We start from the raw sequence: 24,363 nt of genomic DNA on the forward strand, positions 1-24,363 counted from the left end.
GATCTCACTGTGAACCTCGACGGCTGCATGGTCATATCCCAAAAATCGATCGCAAGATGTAGGCCTTTTAGTTGTACCTAAAATCTCTAAACAAACAGCTAGAGGCAGGGCCTTTTCTCATAGAGCTCCACTACTGTGGAATGATTTGCCAATTAAGGTTAGAAATGCAAACTGAGAGCAAACTTTCAAGTGTCTACTAAAGACTAATCTCTACAGCATGGTGATTAGGTGTAGCCTGGCCCGGGGGTGTGAAGGTGACCAGAAAGGCTTGATACTGTCCACCCTTACTGTCTTGCCACGTTGGCTCTCATCGCCACTGGGATGCCCTCCCTCCAATGCCATTCGGGGGCAGAGTCACTGGATTGTTGTTGTCTCTCTGTTGCGGCCCCCATTAAGGGGGGTTGCGGTTGGTGGGTGTCCCTTTGGTTGATGCTTGGCAATGTAAGTGGTTTGATTTCCTGCTTGATAGCCCTGTCCAGGGCTCCCCCCAAATAGGGCCACAGTGTCGCTGGACCCCCCTGTCTCAGTCCCAAGGTCTTATGCTGCTATATTATTGTGCTGGGTGAGTAGGGTCAGTTCTCCTACTCCACTAAGTTCTCCTCCTCCACTATAAATCCTTGTTGGTATGAGGAATGCATTTTCTGAAATTTCCCAGTCTCCTCCTATTTTGAACTACTGAGGACATGAGGTCTTGGCCCACATCTGCGGGTACCTGGCTTGAGGGACCCATTGCTGTCCCTGTCCAAAGTCCTCCTGGTTGTGTTGCAGATCAAGACTATACCTGACGATTTCAGGTATAGTCTTGACGACCTGGACGACCTGGACTAGGTTTAAATAGAATCAGAAATTCACTGAAATTCAACACTACTGTTGTTTGCTCCTTGGGGTTTAAGGCTGGGTGTTTTGTAAAAGCACTGTGTGACAACTGCTGATGTAAAAAGGGCTTTATAAATACATTTGATTGACTGACATTAATGAAAATGTAATTAAGTGATGATATAGTCTACTTATCACTTGGGTTACCGTTTAATACGGTGGCCCTGAAGTGCAAAACACAACAACAAATAGGAAAACACAACGGCAAATAGGAAAACACAACGGCAAATAGGAAAACACAACGGCAAATAGGAAAACACAACGGCAAATAGGAAAACACAACGGCAAATAGGAAAACACAACGGCAAATAGGAAAACACAACGGCAAATACGAAAACACTTCAACAAATCATGAAACACAACGACATTAACTTCTAACGGAAAAGGTAGGGCCTATCTAGCAGAGGACGGAACCTCCTGATTGGACAGAAGGACCGCCTGTCTTTTAACAGGAAGGAGAGGTGAAAAATACGGAAAAGCGCCTATTTTCAAAACATGAGTACTCCCGAAGATACTTTCGCTATTATAATGAATTATTTTAATGCAGGGCATACATAAGACGTGGTAGTTGATATGTTGTCAACCAATCACAACATCAGGATGAGTATACGCACTTTGAAGTCACGTTTGGGAGAAGCAGGGTTGCACAGAAGGGACAACTATTCACAACTGGATGAGGTGAAACGTGCCATCCTTACAGAGCTGCATGGACCAGGGCAACTATTCCGCTATCGGACTATGTGGCAAGTACAGCAAAAACACAATCTACGTATTAAACGACACACAGTGATGAGACTGCTGAAGCAACTAAATCCACAAGGAACGGATGCGAGAACACTACAGACCATGGGACTGAAAATGGCACCATGGCTGCAATACAGTGTACCCTCAGACCATAGACTGTATAAATAATGGACGACGCCCTTTCGCTCTTTTCCATTGGTGAAAAATGAAGCCACCAGTGTCCTGATACGGCGCTGACATCTTGGACTTGCGTCTGCGCAGATAGCGATCTTGGGACCAGTTCTGCGCAGTAGTTATGCGCAGTAGCGAGAAGGAAGTAAAGCCGTAAAGCCGCGAAATCAACGGCCCCACCCCTGTGCCCCACCCTCACTCTCCCTCGCAGAATGCGCATACCGTAATCAATCGCAAGTCCAAGTACAGTACAACCTTTGCTTGTTAAACCTAGACGATATGTTATAGCCTAACTTACATCATGTTTAACCTTAATTTAGAATAGGTCTAATACAAAAATAATTGGTAACTTCTAGCTAACGATCACCTGCTAGCTATTAACATGGCTATTAACGAGGCTTGTTGTCTTTTAGCTAACGTTAGCTAGCCCATTACATTTATTTACTAATTAAATAGCTTATAAATGTAACTTACCGAAAAAAATTCAAAGATCGATTGGAAATGCCAGATCGGTTAGCACAATGTACTGCAGAACAACCCATTATGTCCGTGTGAAATTATATCAGTTATAGAAATTTAGAGATTAAATGTAAAGTTACAATCTTCTCAGTCCTCCGAAGATTCAGTGGCTCCTCGGCTCAGATTGCTGTCAATCACAGCTGTGAATCACGACGTCACACCACCGTTTTTAGAGCATTAAATAACGAACTAAAAACAAACTTATTTTAAAAACAAACTCTTGAATTTACATTAGCGTGATACAAACTACAGTAAATGACAGAAACCAGCTTCGGAAAAAATATATTTGAAGGGTAATTTAATTGTTTAGTTGGTCTCGCGTCCCATTGAATAACATGGGGAGGGCGGGGTTTATGACCTATACTGGGACCACTCACCAGGGGGCGATCGAGACGTTTTGGCTTCACTTTTCAGGGCTTTTGCGGCACGCTTGCCTCAGACACGAGCATACAGACTGCGGCCGCTTATAAGTGTAATTGTGTTACAGCAAAAAGTGTTCATCTGCCAAAAAGTGATTTCAGTCAAATTAAAAAGTATTTCAGCAGGTAAAACAGTCTGGGTGGGCTCTAATCTTTCCCAAATGAATATAAAATAGTAGGTGGTAATCACGTTAATGTCATGCCTGATCACGCTATAAACTGCTAATTCGATTGAATTAGGTAACAATAAAGTTTCAAAAAGACCTTTCAAAAAGGTCCAATATGTATTTGCTGTTACCACGGACATATAGTTATGTATATTTGCATATTATCATCCTGATAAAAGCAGCTGGCCACATAAAACTGGACGATGTAGCTTTAATAGGTTGTGCCCGTGGACTGAAATCACTTCATAGCACAACAGACTGCATAAAAATATCTTCCTGTTATGTGTTAATCATTTTGTCTGACAGCGTTCACTCTCCTTGTGTTTCTGAGATCTCAGGTAGCCTAATTGACAGGTGCTGCCCTCTGCTAGTCATATCCACTCATGCATTATTGAGGGGTCATGCAGTGCCTTTCCATCTATGCATTCACACTATCAGATTTATTTTGCTGATATTGGCAGCAGCAACATTAATGTGTTTTGTTGTAGCCTACTTTACTTTATATAGTTATTCAATAGTTATAATATTGTGCTCTTGTGTAAAATAAGTAGCCTAACTTTCAATTGTATTCCTAGGGCTCAATTTTGGATGGACCTGTTTGGAGACCTGAGAGACTCTGGACACTTTAATGGCAGCCATGAACTTAAGGACTCATTGAGATTCTGCTTCAGTAATGTTCTGCAAAAAGACCTGGATGAGAGCACAGACCTCTGGAATAAGCACAGGATTAGACTCTCCAGACATGCATCATGTCCTGGGGGAACTACAGACGAACTCTATCTCTTACCTCTCATATCAACAGACAATGACATGACTATATCCATTCTCACAAAAATATGTAATGTGTATTAAAGCATAAATTGCACCACACATATTATTGGAAATACATTTGGATTTGAAGTCATGTTTTCCCTTTATGATAAATTATTGTGTCACTATGCAGGTTTGGTTCAAAGGACTGGATACGTTTCCAGAGTCAAGGCAAACTCTTCATTCATGCAGTGATCCAGACATCCAGGATTATCTTCAACAGACTGTTGAGCGAAATGGATTACAGCAGCCACATAATTGGGAGTCAGCCTCAGAACTTTATGTCACCTTGAAAGAAATAGCTGGCCTATAAATATGGTCTACTGCAGCCCACTCTTAAAGGCCAGATGTTAAAGGAAAACATTCTCAAATGTGGCTTAGCTGTTTGAGTATCATGTTTGGCAAGTGGAGTTCAGTATATGCAGTGTCATATCAGAGTGGAGACATACATTAAACTCAAATGTAACTCCCAAACTATATTTGTTTATTTTCGGATTCACCATCGAGTTAACTGTGTGTCAATTGTAGGTCTGAACAACCAAAGAAACATGGTTCTTTTCAAGAGGTATTGTTAACAAGCTTGTTTGCAAGCACAACATGTTATACACTGTTTCAAATGTGAAACTACATACATTTTAGCTGAGTACAACTTTACTGTTACTTGTAATGTGACCTGTACTTAACATTTTTTCTGTGATTTTTCATTGAACAAAGTAATGAACATAAATAATACACATTAAAATACTTTGAACTGAGCATGCACTCTTATGCTTTATAAACTACAGATTTAAGACTGGGCAAAATTCAGACTTGGCACAGCATTAAATGCACCCAAAGCCTGGAGAATTCTGTAAGCAAAACTCCATGTTTGTCTAAAAGACACTGTAGGTCTCAAGGAAAAGGAGCTTTAGGGCATTTGCACAGGTGTTTGACATAGGGAATGGCGAATTTGGTAAGAACTCGATGCATGGTAGTGGTGTTATTCCAGCAGGTGGAAGTGATGCGAGCCCTGTAGCAAACAGCAGGGACACAGCAGTCGCTTTTTCTGAAAAGGAAAAGTCAACATTGTTTTAGTATCTTTATCATCTAACAACTAAATTATACATCCTGAGAGGGTCAAGCCAAAGGGTTTCAGCTTATCGTATCCATCTACATGCCAAATGTAGTTTGGACCCATGGAGTGATATGTACGCCTCACAAACCTCCGGCTTGTTCTCGCATCCGTTGTGGATTTAGTTGCTTCAGCAGTCTCATCACTGTGTGTCGTTTAATACGTAGATTGTGTTTTTGCTGTACTTGCCACATAGTCCGATAGCGGAATAGTTGCCCTGGTCCATGCAGCTCTGTAAGGATGGCACGTCTAGTTGTCCCTTCTGTACAACCCTGCTTCTCTCAAACGTGACTTCAAAGTGCGTATACTCATCCTGATGTTGTGATTGGTTGACAACATATCAACTACCACGTCTTATGTATGCCCTGCATCAAAATAATTCATTATAATAGCGAAAGTATCTTCGGGAGTACTCATGTTTTGAAAATAGGCGCTTTTCCGTATTTTTCACCTCTCCTTCCTGTTAAAAGACAGGCGGTCCTTCTGTCCAATCAGGAGGTTCCGTCCTCTGCTAGATAGGCCTTACCTTTTCCGTTAGAAGTTAATGTCGTTGTGTTTCATGATTTGTTGAAGTGTTTTCGTATTTGCCGTTGTGTTTTCCTATTTGCCGTTGTGTTTTCCTATTTGCCGTTGTGTTTTCCTATTTGCCGTTGTGTTTCATGATTTGTTGAAGTGTTTTCGTATTTGTTGTTTTGTTTCATGATTTGTTGAAGTGTTTTCGTATTTGTTGTTGTGTTTCATGATTTGTTGAAGTGTTTTCGTATTTGTTGTTGTGTTTTGCACTTCAGGGCCACCGTAGGATTCAGCTTATTGTGCAGGCTAATTCATCAAATGTAAATCGAAAATGTGTATCTACATTATTTTAGGAGGGAAAGTGAAACTAAATCGCACGCACATCCTGACCTCTCTCTTTGAATTTTCTCTGATTATTTTACTGAAGATTAATAGTCTAAAAAGTCTAAATAGTCTAAAAATTATAAAACTATATAAATATATAGTGGCTTTCAAAAGTATTGGACTTGTACACATTTTTGTTCTGTGACAAAATTGAATGAGTTTTTGTTATTGATCAAAATGAATACAGTCCATAATGTCAAAGTGAAAAATAAAATATGCATAATGTTCGACAAATATATGCAAGATATTTTTGGTAGCTTTACCGAATATACAGTGCCTGGCAAACACTTGGATATTACTTGTACACTATTGTTAATCTCTTTTATCTCTAACATCTATGGAATACTCTCTTGTTTTGTCTTAATTATCCTTCAGATTCACAACTTGACCAATGTTCTTTTAATAGGAGGGTTTTCATCCAGAAAATGTGACAGCAACATTAGTGGATAACAGGCACTAATATTATGGCAGTTTCTTTCATCTGTGTAAACTGTAAGCTTCCATTGTATAGGGTGAATAATTATACAAGCAGCATTTTTTGTTACAAATATTTCCAAACAAGATGAATTTCAGTGTACCATAGACTGCTTGCACAATTATTAGGCAAGTGAGTATTCTGATCGTATTTTCCATCTCCAAACCATATAAACTTGAATGCTCATTGAAATGAATCATTTTCAGGTGATACGTATTTGTGTAATGAGGGAGGGTGTGGTGAAAGTGAATTACACCTTATTTCAAGGTGTGCAAAATTGTTAGGCAGCTTCATGAGGTAATATTGCCCAAAAAGAGATTTAACTGGCACTGAAAAGTAAAAAAAAATTAAATAAAATGTATTTCAGACAGATACAACACTCCTCAAAATAGCTAAACTATTGATGCTTGGCCACCAGACAATCAAATATTTTGTTGCAAATAGTCAACCGGGGCGCAAAAAAAGAAGAAAAGACCCAAATTAACTGCAAAAGACTTGAGAATAATTAAATGTCAAGCTACCAGGAACCCAGTATCCTCCAGCGCCACCATATTCCAGAACCGCAACCTACACTCACCTAAAGGATTATTAGGAACACCTGTTCAATTTCTCATTAATGCAATCATCTAATCAACCAATCACATGGCAGTTGCTTCAATGCATTTAGGGGTGTGGTCCTGGTCAAGACAATCTCCTGAACTCCAAACTGAATGTCAGAATGGGAAAGAAAGGTGATTTAAGCAATTTTGAGCGTGGCATGGTTGTTGGTGCCGGTCTGAGTATTTCACAATCTGCTCAGTTACTGGGATTTTCACGCACAACCATTTCTAGGGTTTACAAAGAATGGTGTGAAAAGGGAAAAACATCCAGTATGCGGCAGTCCTGTGGGTGAAAATGCCTTGTTGATGCTAGAGGTCAGAGGAGAATGGGCCGACTGATTCAAGCTGATAGAAGAGCAACTTTGACTGAAATAACCACTTGTTACAACCGAGGTATGCAGCGAGGCATTTGTGAAGCCAAAACACGCACAACCTTGAGGCGGATGGGCTACAACAGCGGGTAGCACTCATCTCCACCCCACCGGGTACCACTCATCTCCACTACAAATAGGACAAAGAGGCTGCAATTTGCACGAGCTCACCAAAATTGGACAGTTGAAGACTGGAAGAATGTTGCCTGGTTTGATGAGTCTCGATTTCTGTTGAGACATTCAGATGGTAGAGTCAGAATTTGGCGTAAACAGAATGAGAACATGGATCCATCATGCCTTGTTACCACTGTGCAGGCTGGTGGTGGTGGTGTAATGGTGTGGGGGATGTTTTCTTGGCACACTTTAGGCCCCTTAGTGCCAATTGGGCATCGTTTAAATGCCACGGCCTACCTGAGCATTGTTTCTGACCATGTCCATCCCTTTATGACCACCATGTACCCATCCTCTGATGGCTACTTCCAGCAGGATAATGCACCATGTCACAAGGCTTGAATCATTTCAAATTGGTTTCTTGAACATGACAATGAGTTCACTGTACTGAAATGGCCCCCACAGTCTCCAGATCTCAACCCAACAGAGCATCTTTGGGATGTGGTGGAACGGGAGCTTCGTGCCCTGGATGTGCATCCCACTAATCTCCATCAACTGCAAGATGCTATCCTATCAATATGGGCCAATATTTCTAAAGAATGCTTTCAGCACCTTGTTGAATCAATGCCACGTAGAATTAAGGCAGTTCTGAAGGCGAAAGGGGTCAAACACAGTATTAGTATGGTGTTCCTAATAATCCTTTAGGTGAGTGTATGTGAATTGTCCAAAACTACAAGGTGCTCAGAGACATGGCCAAGGTCAAGAAGGCTGAAAGAATACCACCACTGAATAGAATTCACAAGTTGAAGTGTATGGACTGGGCAAACAAATACCTGAAGACAGATTTATCAAAGGTTTTATGGACAGATGAAATGCAAGTGACTCTTGATCACCAATGGACACGGCACCACTTTGAGTCAGGTGCCAGCAAGGTGGAGGAGGGATACTGGGATGGGATGCTATCATAAAGGATGAGGTAGTTGGTCCTTTTTGGGTTGAAGATGGACTGAAACCCAACTCCCATACCTACTGCCAGTTTCTGGAAGATACTTTCTTCAAGCAGTGGTACAGGAAGAAGTCCTCAGCATTCAACAAGGCCATGATCTTTATGCAGGACAATGCTCCATCACATGCATCCAAGTACTCCACTGTTGCCTAGCAAACAAGGGCCTTAAAAAAGCCAGAATAATGACCTGGCCCCCTTCCTCACCTGACTTAAATCCTATTGAGAATTTGTTGACCCTTCTCAAACGTGAGATTTACAGTCAGGGAAGACAATACACCTCTTTGAACAGCATTTGGGAGGCTGTGTTTGCTGCTTCAGTGAAGGTTCGTGAACAGATCAAGAAGCTGACAGACTCCATGGATAGAAGGCTCATGGCAGTTATTGAAAAGACGGGTGACTATATTGGTCACTGAATATCTTTGAAAAACTACACATTTAAACTGTCCTTTTGTGTTACTTATTTGTTACACTTTAAATTTAGAATAAACAAGTGAGTTATTCTTGCTATTTTTGTCATTTAGTTGCCTAATAATTCTGAACAACAATTGTTGCCTAATAATTCTGCACACTTATATATTCCCCTGAGAAAGATCAAAACTCACTTTTCCTTTGTTTAACATTCAGATTTGAGGCTCAATTATATTTTGGATTGACATAAAGCATTGTGATTGTTCAACAATAAAGTAAATTTTGAGGAATACGATTTGATTTTTGCACGCAGTAGGTATTAATTCAGTAATATGAGAAAATTGGTCACAGGCCTGAAAAATGTTTCAAGGCACTTTATAACCATGTTTACATTTAATCCCAAGCCTATGATGTCACGTCCTGGCTATGCCCCTAGCCATCTCTGCGCAGGGCTCGGGGCATAGCCAGGACAGGACAGGAGGTGGCTCATCTAGCCACCTCCAATCCTTTTTGGTCTCCACAATTGGAGGCAGGTGTTGGTCATTGCCTCCAATTGGGGACCCTATTTAAGTTCTTTGATTTTGCCATGCTGTGTGGTTCATTTTGGTTTTCCTGTGTATCAGTTAGCACACGTCACTGGTTGCGGCTGCTGTTTGTTTTAGCCTTTTTTTGTTTTCATTAAACATGGATTACCCCTGTTATTTCGACTCTGCGCCTGTGTCCTTCCACACTCCAGCACGTGACATATGATCTGTGTGTAATAGTCTAAAGAGTCTGTTTACCACATGGGGTAAACATTACTTTTGTGATATTTTAGCAATTTTCTGGGTGGATACTTTGATATTTTGATATCAACTCAAGTGAAAAGAAGGAACAAAGTACTTTAACAGTTACACATCTTAAGTTATTTATCTACCCACGATAGACAGCAATGTCAAGTCTTTAGAAAGACTTTCAATCCAAATTAACTGACAACTATAACTTGGCCCCTCAGCAACATTCACTGCATTCTTGGTAAGCAACTTCAGTGTGCATTTGCCATTGTGCTGTTGATTATTGTCATGCTAAAAGATAACTTCCTGTCCTATTTTACTTTAAAACAGACTAACACAGGCTTTCCTCTAGGATTTTGAGATTTTCATCCCATTTGTTTTTATCATGGAGACCTCAGTCTTTGCCGATGGCAAACTGCCACCATGGTCCCTCCCTCCTCTACCATGATTGAAAAGGCAGTTACTAAGTGGATTTATCCTAAACGTAGCACTTTGCAGCTCTTCACAATAAGTTTAGCCTAGAGTGGGCCAGTGGAATAAGCTGCTGGCAAAAGTATATCTCTACTGCTGCAGCACATTCTCTTTCAGTAAAAACATCCTCTATATTTTTTCTATCTTTCCCCATTGTCTTGGTCAATAAAACAAATGCCTTAAAGTATATATTTAAATATATATTGTATTCCTTTGTATTCCATTCTCATGTTTGTCTTAAATGTTTTTGTGGTATAAGAAAAAAAAATATTAAGAAAATAATTAAGTAATAATTAAGTAACTTATTGTATATACAGCTCCGGAAAAATTTTTGACCACTGCACCTTTTTCTTTCCTTTCCAAAAAGTCTAAAAGGAAGGTTTTGAGTGAGGAACAGAAGGTTTAACATTAAGAGACCACTTCAAATTGAACGCTTCTGTTCCACACTCAATACTTTCCTTTTCAACTTTTTTGGAAAGGAAAGAAAAAGGTGCAGTGGTCTCATAATTTTTTCCAGAGCTGTATATTTCTATTATTCTTTTCACAATAGTTTTAGGTCATTATTGTGGTAACTACAATGCTTTTAATCACTATAAATAGCATTGTAGTGACCGCCTGTAGGTATTAAAGATGGCCCCAATGGCCCCATAGTACTGGAGCAGTGTTCATCCTGTCCTGTAGCTTAGTTCTAACGCATGACTATCTTTGATATGTCTGAATGGTTACATTATTAATACATTATCCACAGTATAATTATAAATGTGACTATGCTTAAAGAGTTTTTGCCTGACTTGTTATTGTCATCCATCACCGCCCTTCTATTAGGTGTCTTCCTGGTCTTTGTAGAAAAATCTGTGCTAAAATGTAAAACGTCCCTAAGGAAACCTTACAGATGTATGCACTGGGGAGAGAGGAAAGGGTAGTCATTTGAAAATAATGTCAACCACTATTATTTTATAGAGTGAGTCCAGGTAACTTTATTTCTTAAACCATTTTTTACACCTTTACAAACTGCCTAAACAAAACCGGTGAATACTTAAAGAATTTCACATACAATATTTTAACAACTTTACTTCCATTTTAGTCATTTAGTTGACATTCTTATCCTGAACAACTTACATACAGTGACCTCCAGAATCATAGGAAAACACTGTATGAATAAGAAAGGCAGTGGAAACACATATAATTGATCTTTATCAGCTTGATCTTACACCAAACAATCATATGAAAGTTTAAATTTATTTGACTGAAAATTGTTCAAAGAAAATCAAGAAATCATTATTTTAAAACATGGCAATAATTGGCTCCACAGCATTTAGTACTTTATGCACCCTTCCCTTGCCATGATAAAAGCTCTGAGTGGTCTCCAATAATTGTTGATGAGGTGGGAGGGAGTCGAGACCATTCCTCCAAACATTCATTTTAGAATAAGCCTGTAATGTAAAATCAACTAATATATTTTAATTATCAATTTAAAATTGTATTTTCCTTTTCACATTTTTGGAGATTTTGTGAATAATAATTTCTTAACATCACAACAGAATCCATTTCAATCCCATTCTGCTTCTCTTCTAGTCGAAATATCAGAAGTCTGATAAGTGGCGAGGTGACTAGGGTTGTATCAAAGAATATCTTGCCACATCTGGCAGCAATACTTCAACTTCTTTCACTGGAACTGTGCTTTGGCTGCCTACCAATGGCATATTTTCAACTCTACTCTTGATATATTATTTTTTCCCCCATTCAAATTAATTCAAAACTTAAAAAAGCGAACCCCTTACATGTACCATGTAATATATATATATAGCAAAATATAGCCCAATGCTCATTTTCAGGCGGAATATTCTGTGCAACGCTTCCATTAGATTTGTTTAGATTAGATTGAACTTTATTGTCATCGAACAATGCAAGTACAGCACAACAAAATGCAGTAAGCATCTAATCAGAAGTGCAAATAGAGGGCAGAACATGTATTTACAATTATTAAGTATATTACAAGTGGTATGTGTAGATGTGCAATGAAGGCCAATGCAGTACAAATGGCAATACTAAATTTGTAATTAAGGCAAATAAAAAGACTATTCATCAGTTTTAACCTCTCTCTGGGCATAGTGGTGGCTGACTTGCATCCAGCAGTTTTGCCTGAGAACACTACTATGGCTCTAGAGTCAAGCAGTCAAAGTGTTCTTGTAAAAAGTTGTTGGTGTCTTGCCCTCCCATTCCCCTCAGTGTTTCTCTGGCCACAAATCAGTAAAAAAATAAATAAAATGGAGTCAGCCCCCATGAAAACGCTGTCCATTGCTGCCACTAGCTCTTGTTTTTCCTAGTTCCAGGGACTCACAGGGCACGGCTCAGGCAAACTGTCGGGGACCCATGGCCCTCCCACTCCATCTCAACCAGGACCATTCTCTCTGACCACCTTGCTACACTACCACTAACAGTAGCTTTGCGCTCTCTAAACTTGCAATGTTCAGATCCCGCTAATTTCACACAGCAAGTCCTTTCATACACAATCGTAAAGCCACAGGAAATGTGAAATGTTATATGGATTATAATTAATGGTAATTCTTTTTAAGATACTGTGTACGTCTGCCATTTTCATGCTTTATTAGATAGAAACAGTGTGGAAAGATAGAGGAGAGATTTTTTTGTTGTTGCTGTAGTACATGATTTGGAGGCAGCAGATTAGACCACTGGATTATCTAAGGCATACACATTAATTGTCATTTTTCTTGGGGTTTATACAATTTGATTTCAGATCTAGTTAGTGCAAATGAAGTCTGACATTTTTCTTTGAACTTTTTCCAAACCCTGATTACACTACAACTGTAAATTTCTTGCTGTACAGGACAGCAGGAAAATCAAAATAAGATAAAGAATCTGTAGTAATAGTCCATTGTTCCCAACCTGGGAAAGGCTCATAATTAAGACATAGGCAAAAAATGTATGCCAGCGCAAAATTATAGATGAAAAAAGGACTACAGATACGTACACCGTATAATATCTTATATTAAGAATGCATGGGTGGCTGTTGGGAAAGGTCTTACATTAGGTGATATGAGTGACCTGGAGAGGAAACCATTTTATGCTTTCTTCAATCATCCCCAAACTATGGCACACACACACGAAAACTCATATAGACAACATCTCTGCTAAGCTTCACCACACAGCTCCTAGATTGGAGAACAAACAGACCTGGTCAGGAAGGAAACTTATGGTGCTGATTTTGGTAGAGGTGGACTCAGTGTCCCCTTTGCCCCCCTCCACACCTCTGACTGAACTCCCTCATCTTTCTTTCTATTTTTCTCACTCTATGAATGGTAGGGATCCTGGGCCAGCATAAAGGCCTCTTTATTCCAGCAGAGGAAATCAGGATCTGAAGGAAAACACCAGAGCAAGAGGCAGGAGGCCACAAGGCCGCACATCTGGAGTTATTTCAAGTCCACCTTCCATGCCAAGAAACTTTTGCATTCCTGTACCAGCGTCAGAGGCTCTCAAGTCAACCACGCGCTGCACACACACACACACACAATTATTCCTCCCCTCCCCCTGCAGTATCTCAACACCTCACTGACATGCATACATACATGGGGTCAACTCACTCTACCTCATTTCCTGTCGACCTTTGACCCGCGACTTTCTGGCTGAGAAAATGTTGAGGGAGGAGGACCCCCCCCACCGCCACATAAAATCAAAGAAAGACTAAAAAAAGGAAAGCCCCACCTCTTCTGTCCCTCTCTCTTTGCCTCTCCCTCTCTCCGTCTTTTTCTGCGGAAATGTGAACAGAAGTCTGCCACGTCAATCCTGCAAAACTTCATTTCTGCCGTAGGGAGGAGATGCCTGATGACTTCCTATCATAAGTAAGACTATTGTAGCATGCATTTTTAGAAATTTACCTCAGTTGTGTATATATATAAGTAAAGTGTAAACTTCGATTGCATGAAAGATTTAACTTAATTTGTTTTTAATCTCTTTTTCCACCATGAACACTCATGATCAATATCCATTGGAGCCTGTGAGTGAGGGATAAATACTTGAAGTAAAGGTTCAATACTTCATTTTGGCTCCCAGGACCACAGATCCTCAGCGGAGGACTTCCCACCCACCCAACACACACACACACAACACACACTACTTCTGGGAATCACAACTTGAGCCTGTGTTGAGAAAGCAAAATTAAAGGACTTTTGGAAATCTTTGGAAATCCGGTTTATACAGCAAAAGGAATATTTCAAGGTAGTTGTTTCCTTTCTATATTTAACATAGACTCATGGGAATAACCAAAATGACACAAAAGGGGAATTAAGGGCAAGAATGAAATTTCACGGGACCTATCAGTGAGTCCACAAACAAAAATCTTGAAATGTGTGTGTAAAACATTAGAATGGAAGATAATGTACTTGTTCACAGAGACTTTTGATCTAAGACCCATGGCCCTGGGTCGGAGGATGACAAACACTGCTCTAGAGAAGTCGGTATAAAATAAATATATGTACATATAATTATTGTCTTTATCTTTGTATTTCAATGCTCCTTATAAAAACGTTGCGTGTAAGTCTTGATGTCTCACCTCAGGATTTGGACAGGACCAGTGACCCGCTTCGCCTGCCCAGTGTTCAGACTACCTGTTCAGGGTGTTCCAGGTGTACAGTAGTCTGCACATTGGTTAGGCTATGTGGGGGAGCGCAAGACACAAAACCCCCTCTTTGTCAATGTGGAAAATGGAAAACTGAAATTTGCGAATGTGTACATGTTAAATAAAGTGCATTCAACAATGTGAAGCAGAAAATAAAGCCTGACATAATTGAGACAAATTATCCTGGAATCTATTTTGTTTTTTGGGTTGACAATATTTGAAGAAGATTTAGTTATATGGATGAGATTACTTATAAATAAATAAAAAAATAAAAACAGTCAAGCTTGGACATCATTAATTCAAAACAGAGCACACAGTGACAGATACAAAAGTTATATCCAGCTCAGACACATTTCTGATTACCCAGACATAGGTGCTATTTCACTGTCATCCTGTCTCTCTCACACACATGCATGTACATTGTGTGGATTGTGTTGGCTTTGCATTTGGATGGAGCTTTGGTAAGCATATCAGCCCTTTTTTTTTTTTACTCTAGTGAGAGTTTGGGCGGTGTTGGGTTTCTAGATTCTGGGTCTGGTATTTATGGTAATGGGAAACAGATGCCTCTTAACCGCAATTCCTCACCAATGCCTGGCTAGATTAAGGCTAGCTTATTATTAGCATCGAGCTGGGGAGGAAAGGTTCTAAGGGTGTGTGTGGGTGTGTGCATGTGTGTACATGTGTTTGAGAGAGAGAAAGAACTCGGACATACATTTGGATACAAATCATATGTTCCGCTCTGACAGTCTTTTCAAATGAACAATAGGGAGCACAAGTTGTGTGTACCGCAGAGTAGTATTCCCTATATAGTGCACAACTTTGGACTAGGGCTAATTTACATCTGTTTTTGACTTGGTAAGTAATGCACTAGGATGTCATTTGAGGCACCATGTATGTGTATTTGTGTGTGCCTATATAAACCTCTTTTGGGGTGGGCCAGTCACCATAGCTGCATAAATATAGGACTCACTTCATCATCCTTGTACCAGGACAGGGTCTCAGCGGTGAGGACGAACCAGTACTCCTTGGCCCCTCCTTTCATGATACCAATGTTGTTGATGGTCAGCCAGCCTTTCCTGATAACCTAAAGAACAGGAAATAAAATGCAGGAGAAACCTCCTGTTACACTTTTTGTTCTTTATGTTCTTTGTTATCTTAGGTCCTGAACACACTCTCAACACATTAGCGATTTCAAAATAAAATAAAAATGTATAATGGAAAATGAATGCAGGCTTTCTGCTTAATATTCATATCACCTTTAAATGTAATATTCATATCACCTTTAAATTATATCACTAAAAACCATCAGAAGTGAGTAAGAAACAATTATAATTCAAGAATAATCTTTATACAAAAATATATTGTTGCATAAGTACTCAACCATTTTAATTGGGTTGTGTCCTTGACGTAACACAGTAACATCACAGTTACCTAAAACCTTGACATCCACCTGTGAAACCTTAAAGTTCCTGTCACAGTTTCTGGGTAAAAATAAAACAGTTGAAGAATCATTGTTCAGTCAGTGAATCTGAAGGAAATGCACAATTTGTTCTAGAAAAATGTTTTTTAAATGTAAAAATATTTTGTTATCCGCATATAGATTTATTTTGTTCACAATGAACAAGAAGAAAACATCTAGATGAATTACGAAATCTTAGCATACTCTACAATGAAATACTAAGATGGCCTGGACCTCTAAAAGATCATACCTTCTAGACGTAATACATGGAATCATGAAGTCAGGAGAATACCAAGGTAATGTCAATCACAATGTCGTAAAGTTTCATCTCATGGAAAATGACCCCAAACACTTCAAAAAGCGGCCAGGAATTGTTCAAGACAAAACACTAGACTGTTCTGAAATGGTCCATATCTAAATCTGACAGAAACCTATAGAGGGATGTGAAAACAGCAGCCCTACCTTTCAAAAATATTCTGTTTATTTTCAGATTTTAAAGAATATATATGTTTGTGAATATTAAGTGAAGTGAAGAATTGTGGACACAGAATACTTTGGTCAAAATGTCATATTATGAAGGCTATTTGAACAAAGTCAAAGGTGCCAACACTACTGGCCAGCACTATATTATCCACATGTAGATATTTGGATATCCCAGTGGGCACAGTTGGATCAATAATCAGGAGGTTATCTGTAGACATTAGAGTGACCCAGCTGTGACGTTGGAAAATGTTTTGTGACCCGCTTTTTCGCCAAAGCACAATGTATGGTGCAAACCTAACACTGCAAACCTCAACTCACACCATCCATTTAGTGAAGTAGGGCGGTGGCAGCATTATTCTGTGGGGATGCTTCAAGGGCATCTAGTTAAAATCGGAGGAAGAATGGATAGAATAAAATATTAGGAAATACTGCAAGATATCCTGGTTTCATCCAACAACAAAAAAAACTAAAGCATGGAATGGAATTCATCCTTCAGAACAAAAGGTGCATGTCCTACAACAGTACAGTCCTGGTTTCAGTCCCATTGAGAATCTTTGGCACTATTTTGACATTGCGTTGTCCAAACAAACTGAACTACCTCAACAACAACATATTTGCAATATATTACAACAACAATTCTTACTGATATTTCCCAACACAAAATCAATGTCACCTTACAATACTCTCATTGAATATCTGAGTTAACATGCAGTTATGTGGCAGAATTGCGCATGTCATTTTGCTTCATTTGGGCCAGCTAGCCAACAATAAAGTAACATTATGGACTAAACTTTCAACTCCTGTCGATATTTTACATACTTACTGATATCTCATCCTGTAGCAGTTGCCATAGGAACAGTAGGAAAGCAGAGGAGAGGTTTTAAGAGAGATCATTAGATGGCTGAAAAGGCAAAGAACCACATAGATTGGAATATAAATAAATACAGATGACAAATGTTAGCACTTTATTTGGAGATTCCCAATAGCCTTTCTATAGCTACTCTAAAGCAAAGGTCTAGTTCATGTTATTCATCTTCTCTCCTATGCAAATTTTCCCCAGGTCCTTTTTGAAAGAACAGCACAATATTTGTTCTTCAGCAGTTTATTGGATCCCAGTAAAATACTGCATTGATTTTAAGATTCTGCTCCTCACCTTCAAGACCATTTACAACCTCGCTCCTCTGTACCTCACTGACCTCCTTTATATCAACATACCCACCTGTACTCTCAGGTCTTCACCTCACTGTACCTCCTGCCCGTTTGACCACTATGGGGTTTAGAGCCTTCAGCCGCTCTGCCCCTCGCCTCTAATTCCCTACCAGCAGACATCCGTAACATCAACTCATTTTCCATTTTCATAATCCGTCTGAAATCTTTTCACCCTGGCATATCTAACATAATCACTTTTCATCAGCAATGTTCATCATCATTCTACTTTTAGCATTGTTCTGTTTGTTTTTATCTTTACTGTGATTTGTTTCTTGTATGGTGACCTTGGGTACTTAGAAAGATGCCTAAAATGTAAATGTATTATTATTATGAATCTTCTACATATATGTGCATATATGTTTTGCATGAGTTTTCCGTGTGGGCATTTACGTGGGTGTGCGCACGTACACTGGATACAAAATTTCTACACACCACTGTTAAAATGCCAGGGTTTTGTGAATGAGACAAAGATAATCATTGTTAGAACTTTTTACACTTCAAATGTGACCTATAATGTGAACAATTAAATTGAAAAATAACCAGAAATCTTTGAGGGGGAACATTTTTAAATAAAAACCTTACAATAACCTGGTTGCACAAGTGTGCACACTCTCTTATAACTGGGGATGTGGCTGTGTTCAGAATTAACCAATCACATTCAAACTCATGTTAAATAGAAGTCATTACACACCTGCCATCATTTAAAGTGCTCAGCTGTTCTAGTGGGATTTTCCTGACATTTTCATAGTTGCATCTCATAGCAAAAGCCATGGTCCGCAGAGAGCTTCCAAAGCATCAGAGGGATCTCTTTGTTGAAAGATATCAGTCAGGAGATGGGTACAAAATAATTTCCAAAGCATTAGATATACCATGGAACACAGTGAATACAGTCATCATCAAGTGGAGAAAATATGGCACAACAAAGATGTTACCAAGAACTGGACGTCCCTACAAAATTGATGAAAAGATGAGAAGAGAACGGGTCAGGGAGGCTTCCAAGAGGCCTACAGCAACATTAAAGGAACTGCAGGAATTTCTGGCAAGTACTGGCTGTGTGCTACATGTGACCACAATCTCCTGTATACTTCATATGAATGGGCTATGGGGTAGGGTGGCAAGACGTAAGCCTTTTCTTACAAAGAAAAACATCCTAGCCCGGATGAAGTTTGCAAAAACAAACATCAAGTCCCCCAAAAGCACGTGGGAAAATATGTTATGGTCTGATGAAACCAAGGTTGAACTTTTTGGCCATAATTCCAAAAGCAATGTTTGGCACAAAAACAACACTGCACATCACCCGAAGAACACCATACCCACAGTAAAGCATGGTGGTGGCAGCATCATGCTTTGGGGCTGTTTTTCTTCAGCTGGAACCGGGGCCTTAGTCAGGGTGGACAGGAGTCCTGTGCAAAGGAGACGTCCTCACAATCTGACAGATTTGGAGCACATTTGCAAAAAAGAGTGGGCAAATATTGCCACATCAAGATGTGCCATGCTAATAGACTCCTACCCAAAAAGACTATTGTAACTCCTCAGTCTCTCCCTCCCCTCAGGTTAAGAGTCTGGGTTTTAATAAAATCAAAAGGTGCTTCAACAAAGAATTAGTTTAAGGGTGTGCACACTTATGCAATTAGGTTGTTTTTTTATTTCAGTTTGTTTGTCAATTGAATTGCTCACGTTATAGGTCACATTAAAGGTGGAAAAAGTTATGTTGAAATTCTGTTTACGTTAGCGGTGTAGCAAGTACAGTTTTGGCACAGAGGTAATGTTATGGTTAGTGTGCAGGCAAGCCCAATGGCTCCAATCACCTCATGATCAAATGCCTGCACCACAGACAGGGCAAGCAACATGGTGAAAAATTATTTGTCAAAAACAAATTTTGTTTTAGATTTTAAGCCAATAGTGGCTAACCAGGGGTAGGATAACTTGTAATTTGTTAATTAGATAGCATTTGGGAGCCTGCAGTGTGATACGTGTGAGATTTGTTAACCATTATTATAACCAAATATAACCATTATTCTAAACCTAACCCTAACTGCAACTGTAATAAGAAAATACATTGAGCACATTGAAATAGAATCTCAATTGGAAAACAACATGGTTGTGAATGGGTACATTTGTTCAAACGTTTGTCTATAATTTATGCTGTACTGTGCATATATATACACTTACATATAAAATAGCATGGTTGTAATCAATAACTCGAGAATAACCATTTACTAATTCTATGGACAAAGACAATACGACCATGAAGTCCAGATACCGATCATCCATACCTGTTTAGCCAGAGTCCACTTAGGATATAATTTACTGTACAGTATGACTCAGTCTGGATGCATAGGTCTGGATATGTTTGTGTGTGTGTGTGTGTGTGTACTTTGTCCGTAATATGTACCTGGGCAGGCCCAACAGCCTTCTTCTTGCTAATCTGACTGCTGGTCCTTTGTTGGGCACTGTGAAAAAGACAAACATAATGAAACACACAGGACTTAATTAAACTCTGATGAATTATGCAATAGTTTTTGTTTAACCCAGAACTAAAGTAAGCAAAACAACCCCAAGTTCCTAGTTCCTAATCTCGGATATCCACCAATCCCTTGGGCTGTTCACTTTATTTTGGAGACAGGAAAGTTTCTCACTTGGCAAACCCAATGAAGTCCTCATGGTTGGTGTTCATGTAGGCTAACTCAATATCAATCAACAGCATCACCTAGCAATGATAACAAAGTTTAAACACCACAATGGAAATACATCCTACCATGTCATTATACTGGTGGCTTGAGAACCATTAATACATAATGTATGTACCATATATCTATAATATCAATAAATGGCAGATAGACAAAGCATGTGTCCTGAATGATCCTAGACGCCTTTGTCAAAAGTGTTGTTCTATTTAAGGAAACATTATTGGTTGTAGGGTAACATAATTGTTGATGTCAGTTGTGTCACCTGGTCCTTTGTGAGGCTCTCACGGTTGCGGATGTGCTGGGTTACAATCCTCTCCAACTCCTCCCGCAGCAACGGGTACTGAGCCAACTGGTGGACACACACACACACACAGACACACAGACACACAGACACACAGACACACAGACAGACAGACAGACAGACAGACAGACAGACACACAGACAGACAGACAGACAGACAGACAGACAGAGACACACACACACACACACACACACACACAGTTATGCATGCAGGTATCCTGTATGTGTTTTTCCCCTCCTTCTGCCCCAATCACAAGTGGCCCTCATGTTCCTGATTGTTGTCGTTGGTGTGTCACACCTGTCAGTCATGAGTTAATCTTAAGTTTGTCGAAGTGGACCAATCAGTGGAGACTCATCCTTATTGCACCGCCTGTTCCTGTTTTCAGTTACCTAATCACATCACACATCCCGTGGTTTAAAAACCCAGTGAGTTGTTTCTCTCTCAGACTGTTTTTGCTTGCTAACATGTATAAAGACACAAACTCTTGGAACATACCTTCTTGATAGACAGACACTACATTCATTCCTTTGTTTATTCATACCTGTTCCAAGTGAGTATGTATGGCTGTGGTGTCTTGTTTGCTGTTGTCTAGTCACTTGTTTGCTGTTTAGTCCCTGTTTAACCCATGCTGTTTGTTTGTACCTGGGAAAAGTGTCACACTCTGATGTGTTTCACCTGTTGTCTTTTCCCCGCCCCTCACCAGGTGTTCCCGGTTCCCCATTAGCCCTGTGTACTTAGACCCTGTTCTCTGTTTGGCAGTTGCCAGATCGTCTTGTACAGTCGTTTTCAGCATTCTGTGTTATATTCATAGACTGTATATATAATGGACGACGCCCTTTCGCTCTTTTCCATTGGTGAAAAATGAAGCCACCAGTGTCCTGATACGGTGCTGACATCTTGGACTTGCGTCTGCGCAGATAGCGATCTTGGGACCAGTTCTGCGCAGTAGTTATGCGCAGTAGCAAGAAGGAAGTAAAGCCGTAAAGCCGCGAAATCAACGGCCCCACCCCTGTGCCCCGCCCTCAATCTCCCTCGCAGAATGCGCATACCGTAATCAATCGCAAGTCCAAGTACAGTACAACCTTTGCTTGTTAAACCTAGACGATATGTTATAGCCTAACTTACATCATGTTTAACCTTAATTTAGAATAGGCCTAATACAAAAATAATTGGTAACTTCTAGCTAACGATCACCTGCTAGCTATTAACATGGCTATTAACGAGGCTTGTTGTCTTTTAGCTAATTGTTTACTAATTGTTGTCTTTTACATTTATTTACTAATTAAATAGCTTATAAATTTAACTTACCGAAAAAAATTCAAAGATCGATTGGAAATGCCAGATCGGTTAGCACAATGTATTGCAGAACAACCCATTATGTCCGTGTGAAATTATATTAATTATAGAAATTTAGAGATTAAATGTAAAGTTCCAATCTCCTCAGTCCTCCGAAGATTCAGTGGCTCCTCGGCTCAGATAGCTGTCAATCACAGCTGTGAATCACGACGTCACACCACCGTTTTTAGAGCATTAAATAACGAACTAAAAACAAACTTATTTTAAAAACAAACTCTTGAATTTACATTATACAAACTACAGTAAATGACAGAAACCAGCTTCGGAAAAAATATATTTGAAGGGTAATTTAATTGTTTAGTTGGTCTCGCGTCCCATTGAATAACATGGGGAGGGCGTGGTTTATGACCTATACTGGGACCACTCACCAGGGGGCAATCGAGACGTTTTGGCTTCACTTTTCAGGGCTTGTGCGGCACGCTTGGTTATATTACCCACTCTACCTGTCATTCTCTTCCCCGGTTGCAACCTTTGCCAGTTTTCCAGATTACGAGCCTGCCTGCTACCCCTGTACCTTCGACCATCTGACCGCCCGACAACGAACACTGCCTGTCCCCCACCACGAGCCTGCCTGCTACCCCTGTACCTTCGACCATCTGACCGCCCGACAACGAACACTGCCTGTCCCCCACCGCGAGCCTGCCTGCCTTTTAGCAAGTTGCACTTGGGCATACACAACCCATGTGGTTTGTTCTCATTGTACATTTCCTCTATTATAATGTGCAAGCTTTGTTATGGGTTTCTTTACCATCCACCCTAGTTTTCAGTAACACAGGCTTTCTATTAACAATCTTGACAGGCGGGCCTCGTGAGTGAGATGAACACTTGGAGATGGTACGGGTTGGCGAAGTGGAGATTGATGACAACCAAGTGCTACATTAACAGCTAAGCTACATGAAACAAACTGAGCTGGCTTTCTCAAATAGTACTTAAGTAGCCCTGTTATTGTTTTACGGAATCTGACACCATCAACGCTGCAAAAGGGAATAGGTTAGAACAGCCTCTAGCATCCATTTTTTATTTAGCATTCTCTTGATTAGTAAGGGGTGCAGGTTTTGTTTGTTTACCTTCTTGGTGCACTGCCTGACAGTGTTGACAAGCTCAGAGATAACCATGTCCACACACTTTTGACAAGGCTCCTTGATCTTAGCTATTTGCCTCTTTACAATGGTCTCAAAAGCCATGTCTGGGGTGAACAGTCCAGTCCTGGTCATGAAGAACAAAGTGGAGTGAGAAAACACCAAAATGAGCTCAGTTACAAAGTTGCTGACACAATCGGACACACAGAGGTAATGACTGAGACACCTGCCTGATGCCGTGAATGTTCTTGATGGCGTAACTGATTTCTTTGCGAAGTGTTTTTTCGTCAAACTCCATCTAGAAACACAGACATAATGCAACAATTTTTTTTCAGAAAAACTGCTTATATGCCCCTTAAACACTTAGCCTGGCAGAAATCAGGGTCACATCCACAAATATTACCTATTCTATAGTATCCCGCTGTATCATGTCTGTCTAATAAAACATATGGTGACATTTGTTGTAAGGTAACATCTGGAAACAGCTTAAGACTTTAAATTATGACAGATGTTTTGTAAACTCATTATAAATAATTATTAAAATGGTTAAAACTGACTATTAACCTCTAACTAGATGATAAATCTTAGATGAAAATTAAGCATTTTCAAGTGCATTTGTAAATGGTCTACTGGAGGTGAATACTGACTATTGTGCATATATTGACTAGTTAATGAGATTTAACCATTTATTTAAGTCTGTTTTGCAAATTAGTAATTAATTGGTAATAAAGTAATCATAAGGGTTAGGGCCTTGAATGGAAACTTGATTGTTATGGTTAGTAATATTTCTTACCATGATCACTGGTTTTTGTTCTGACCAGGAAGTGTAGTATCTTTTGACAAAATTGTGGCTACTGTTATGGCAACACCTTTTTTTAAGGTTGCATTACCATTTGTAATTTAACTATAAAAGGATTGTTTTTTTATTTAGTGTTGCAGTCTTTAACCTTGACGAGCTCAAAGGGGAAGCGCTCGTGGAAAATGCGGTTGATTTTGGCTCCTCCTGACAATTCCACTGTGTCTACTTGGTCCCCAGAGCCTTCAATACGTTTCTCAAAGTCCACAGAGAACTGCTGAACCATTCTACAGAAGAAGAGTACAAAGTTAGCACCTGTTCCAATGTTTTACTGTGTTACTTTATCTGACTAATGAGTATGTTGTCTCACTGAAGCCCCTACATGACAAAGGTGCCATGAAATGTGCATAGGGAGGCAATATTGC

General features: G+C 39.7%; 1 protein-coding gene across 16 annotated transcripts in view; it reads right to left on the reverse strand.

Moving 5' to 3' along the window:
* Positions 1–24,363, reverse strand: part of dnm1b (dynamin 1b) — a 77,400-nt gene that overhangs the window by 22,179 nt on the left and 30,858 nt on the right. For 7 of the 16 annotated variants that reach the window (XR_001198067.4, XR_001198066.3, XM_020044589.2 and 4 more), the window contains exons 8-15: positions 24,090–24,225; positions 23,373–23,440; positions 23,131–23,269; positions 20,668–20,754; positions 20,355–20,425; positions 20,111–20,168; positions 17,330–17,341; positions 15,535–15,648 (exon numbers count right to left, since the gene is read on the reverse strand). Coding sequence is in view for 11 of the 16 variants with exons in the window: in XM_020044589.2 (XP_019900148.2) it covers positions 15,535–15,648; positions 17,330–17,341; positions 20,111–20,168; positions 20,355–20,425; positions 20,668–20,754; positions 23,131–23,269; positions 23,373–23,440; positions 24,090–24,225 (685 nt within the window). In the remaining 5 variants the exon portion in view is untranslated. Of the gene's footprint in view, positions 1–4,169; positions 4,752–11,963; positions 14,600–15,534; positions 15,649–16,814; positions 16,887–17,329; positions 17,408–20,110; positions 20,169–20,354; positions 20,426–20,667; positions 20,755–23,130; positions 23,270–23,372; positions 23,441–24,089; positions 24,226–24,363 lie in introns of those variants that run through there. The other 9 variants (XM_020044591.2, XM_020044588.2, XR_003782800.2 and 6 more) reach the window with 8 other exon arrangements.

Source organism: Esox lucius, chromosome 13 (assembly GCF_011004845.1).
Source record: "Esox lucius isolate fEsoLuc1 chromosome 13, fEsoLuc1.pri, whole genome shotgun sequence".
NCBI lineage: Eukaryota > Metazoa > Chordata > Actinopteri > Esociformes > Esocidae > Esox > Esox lucius.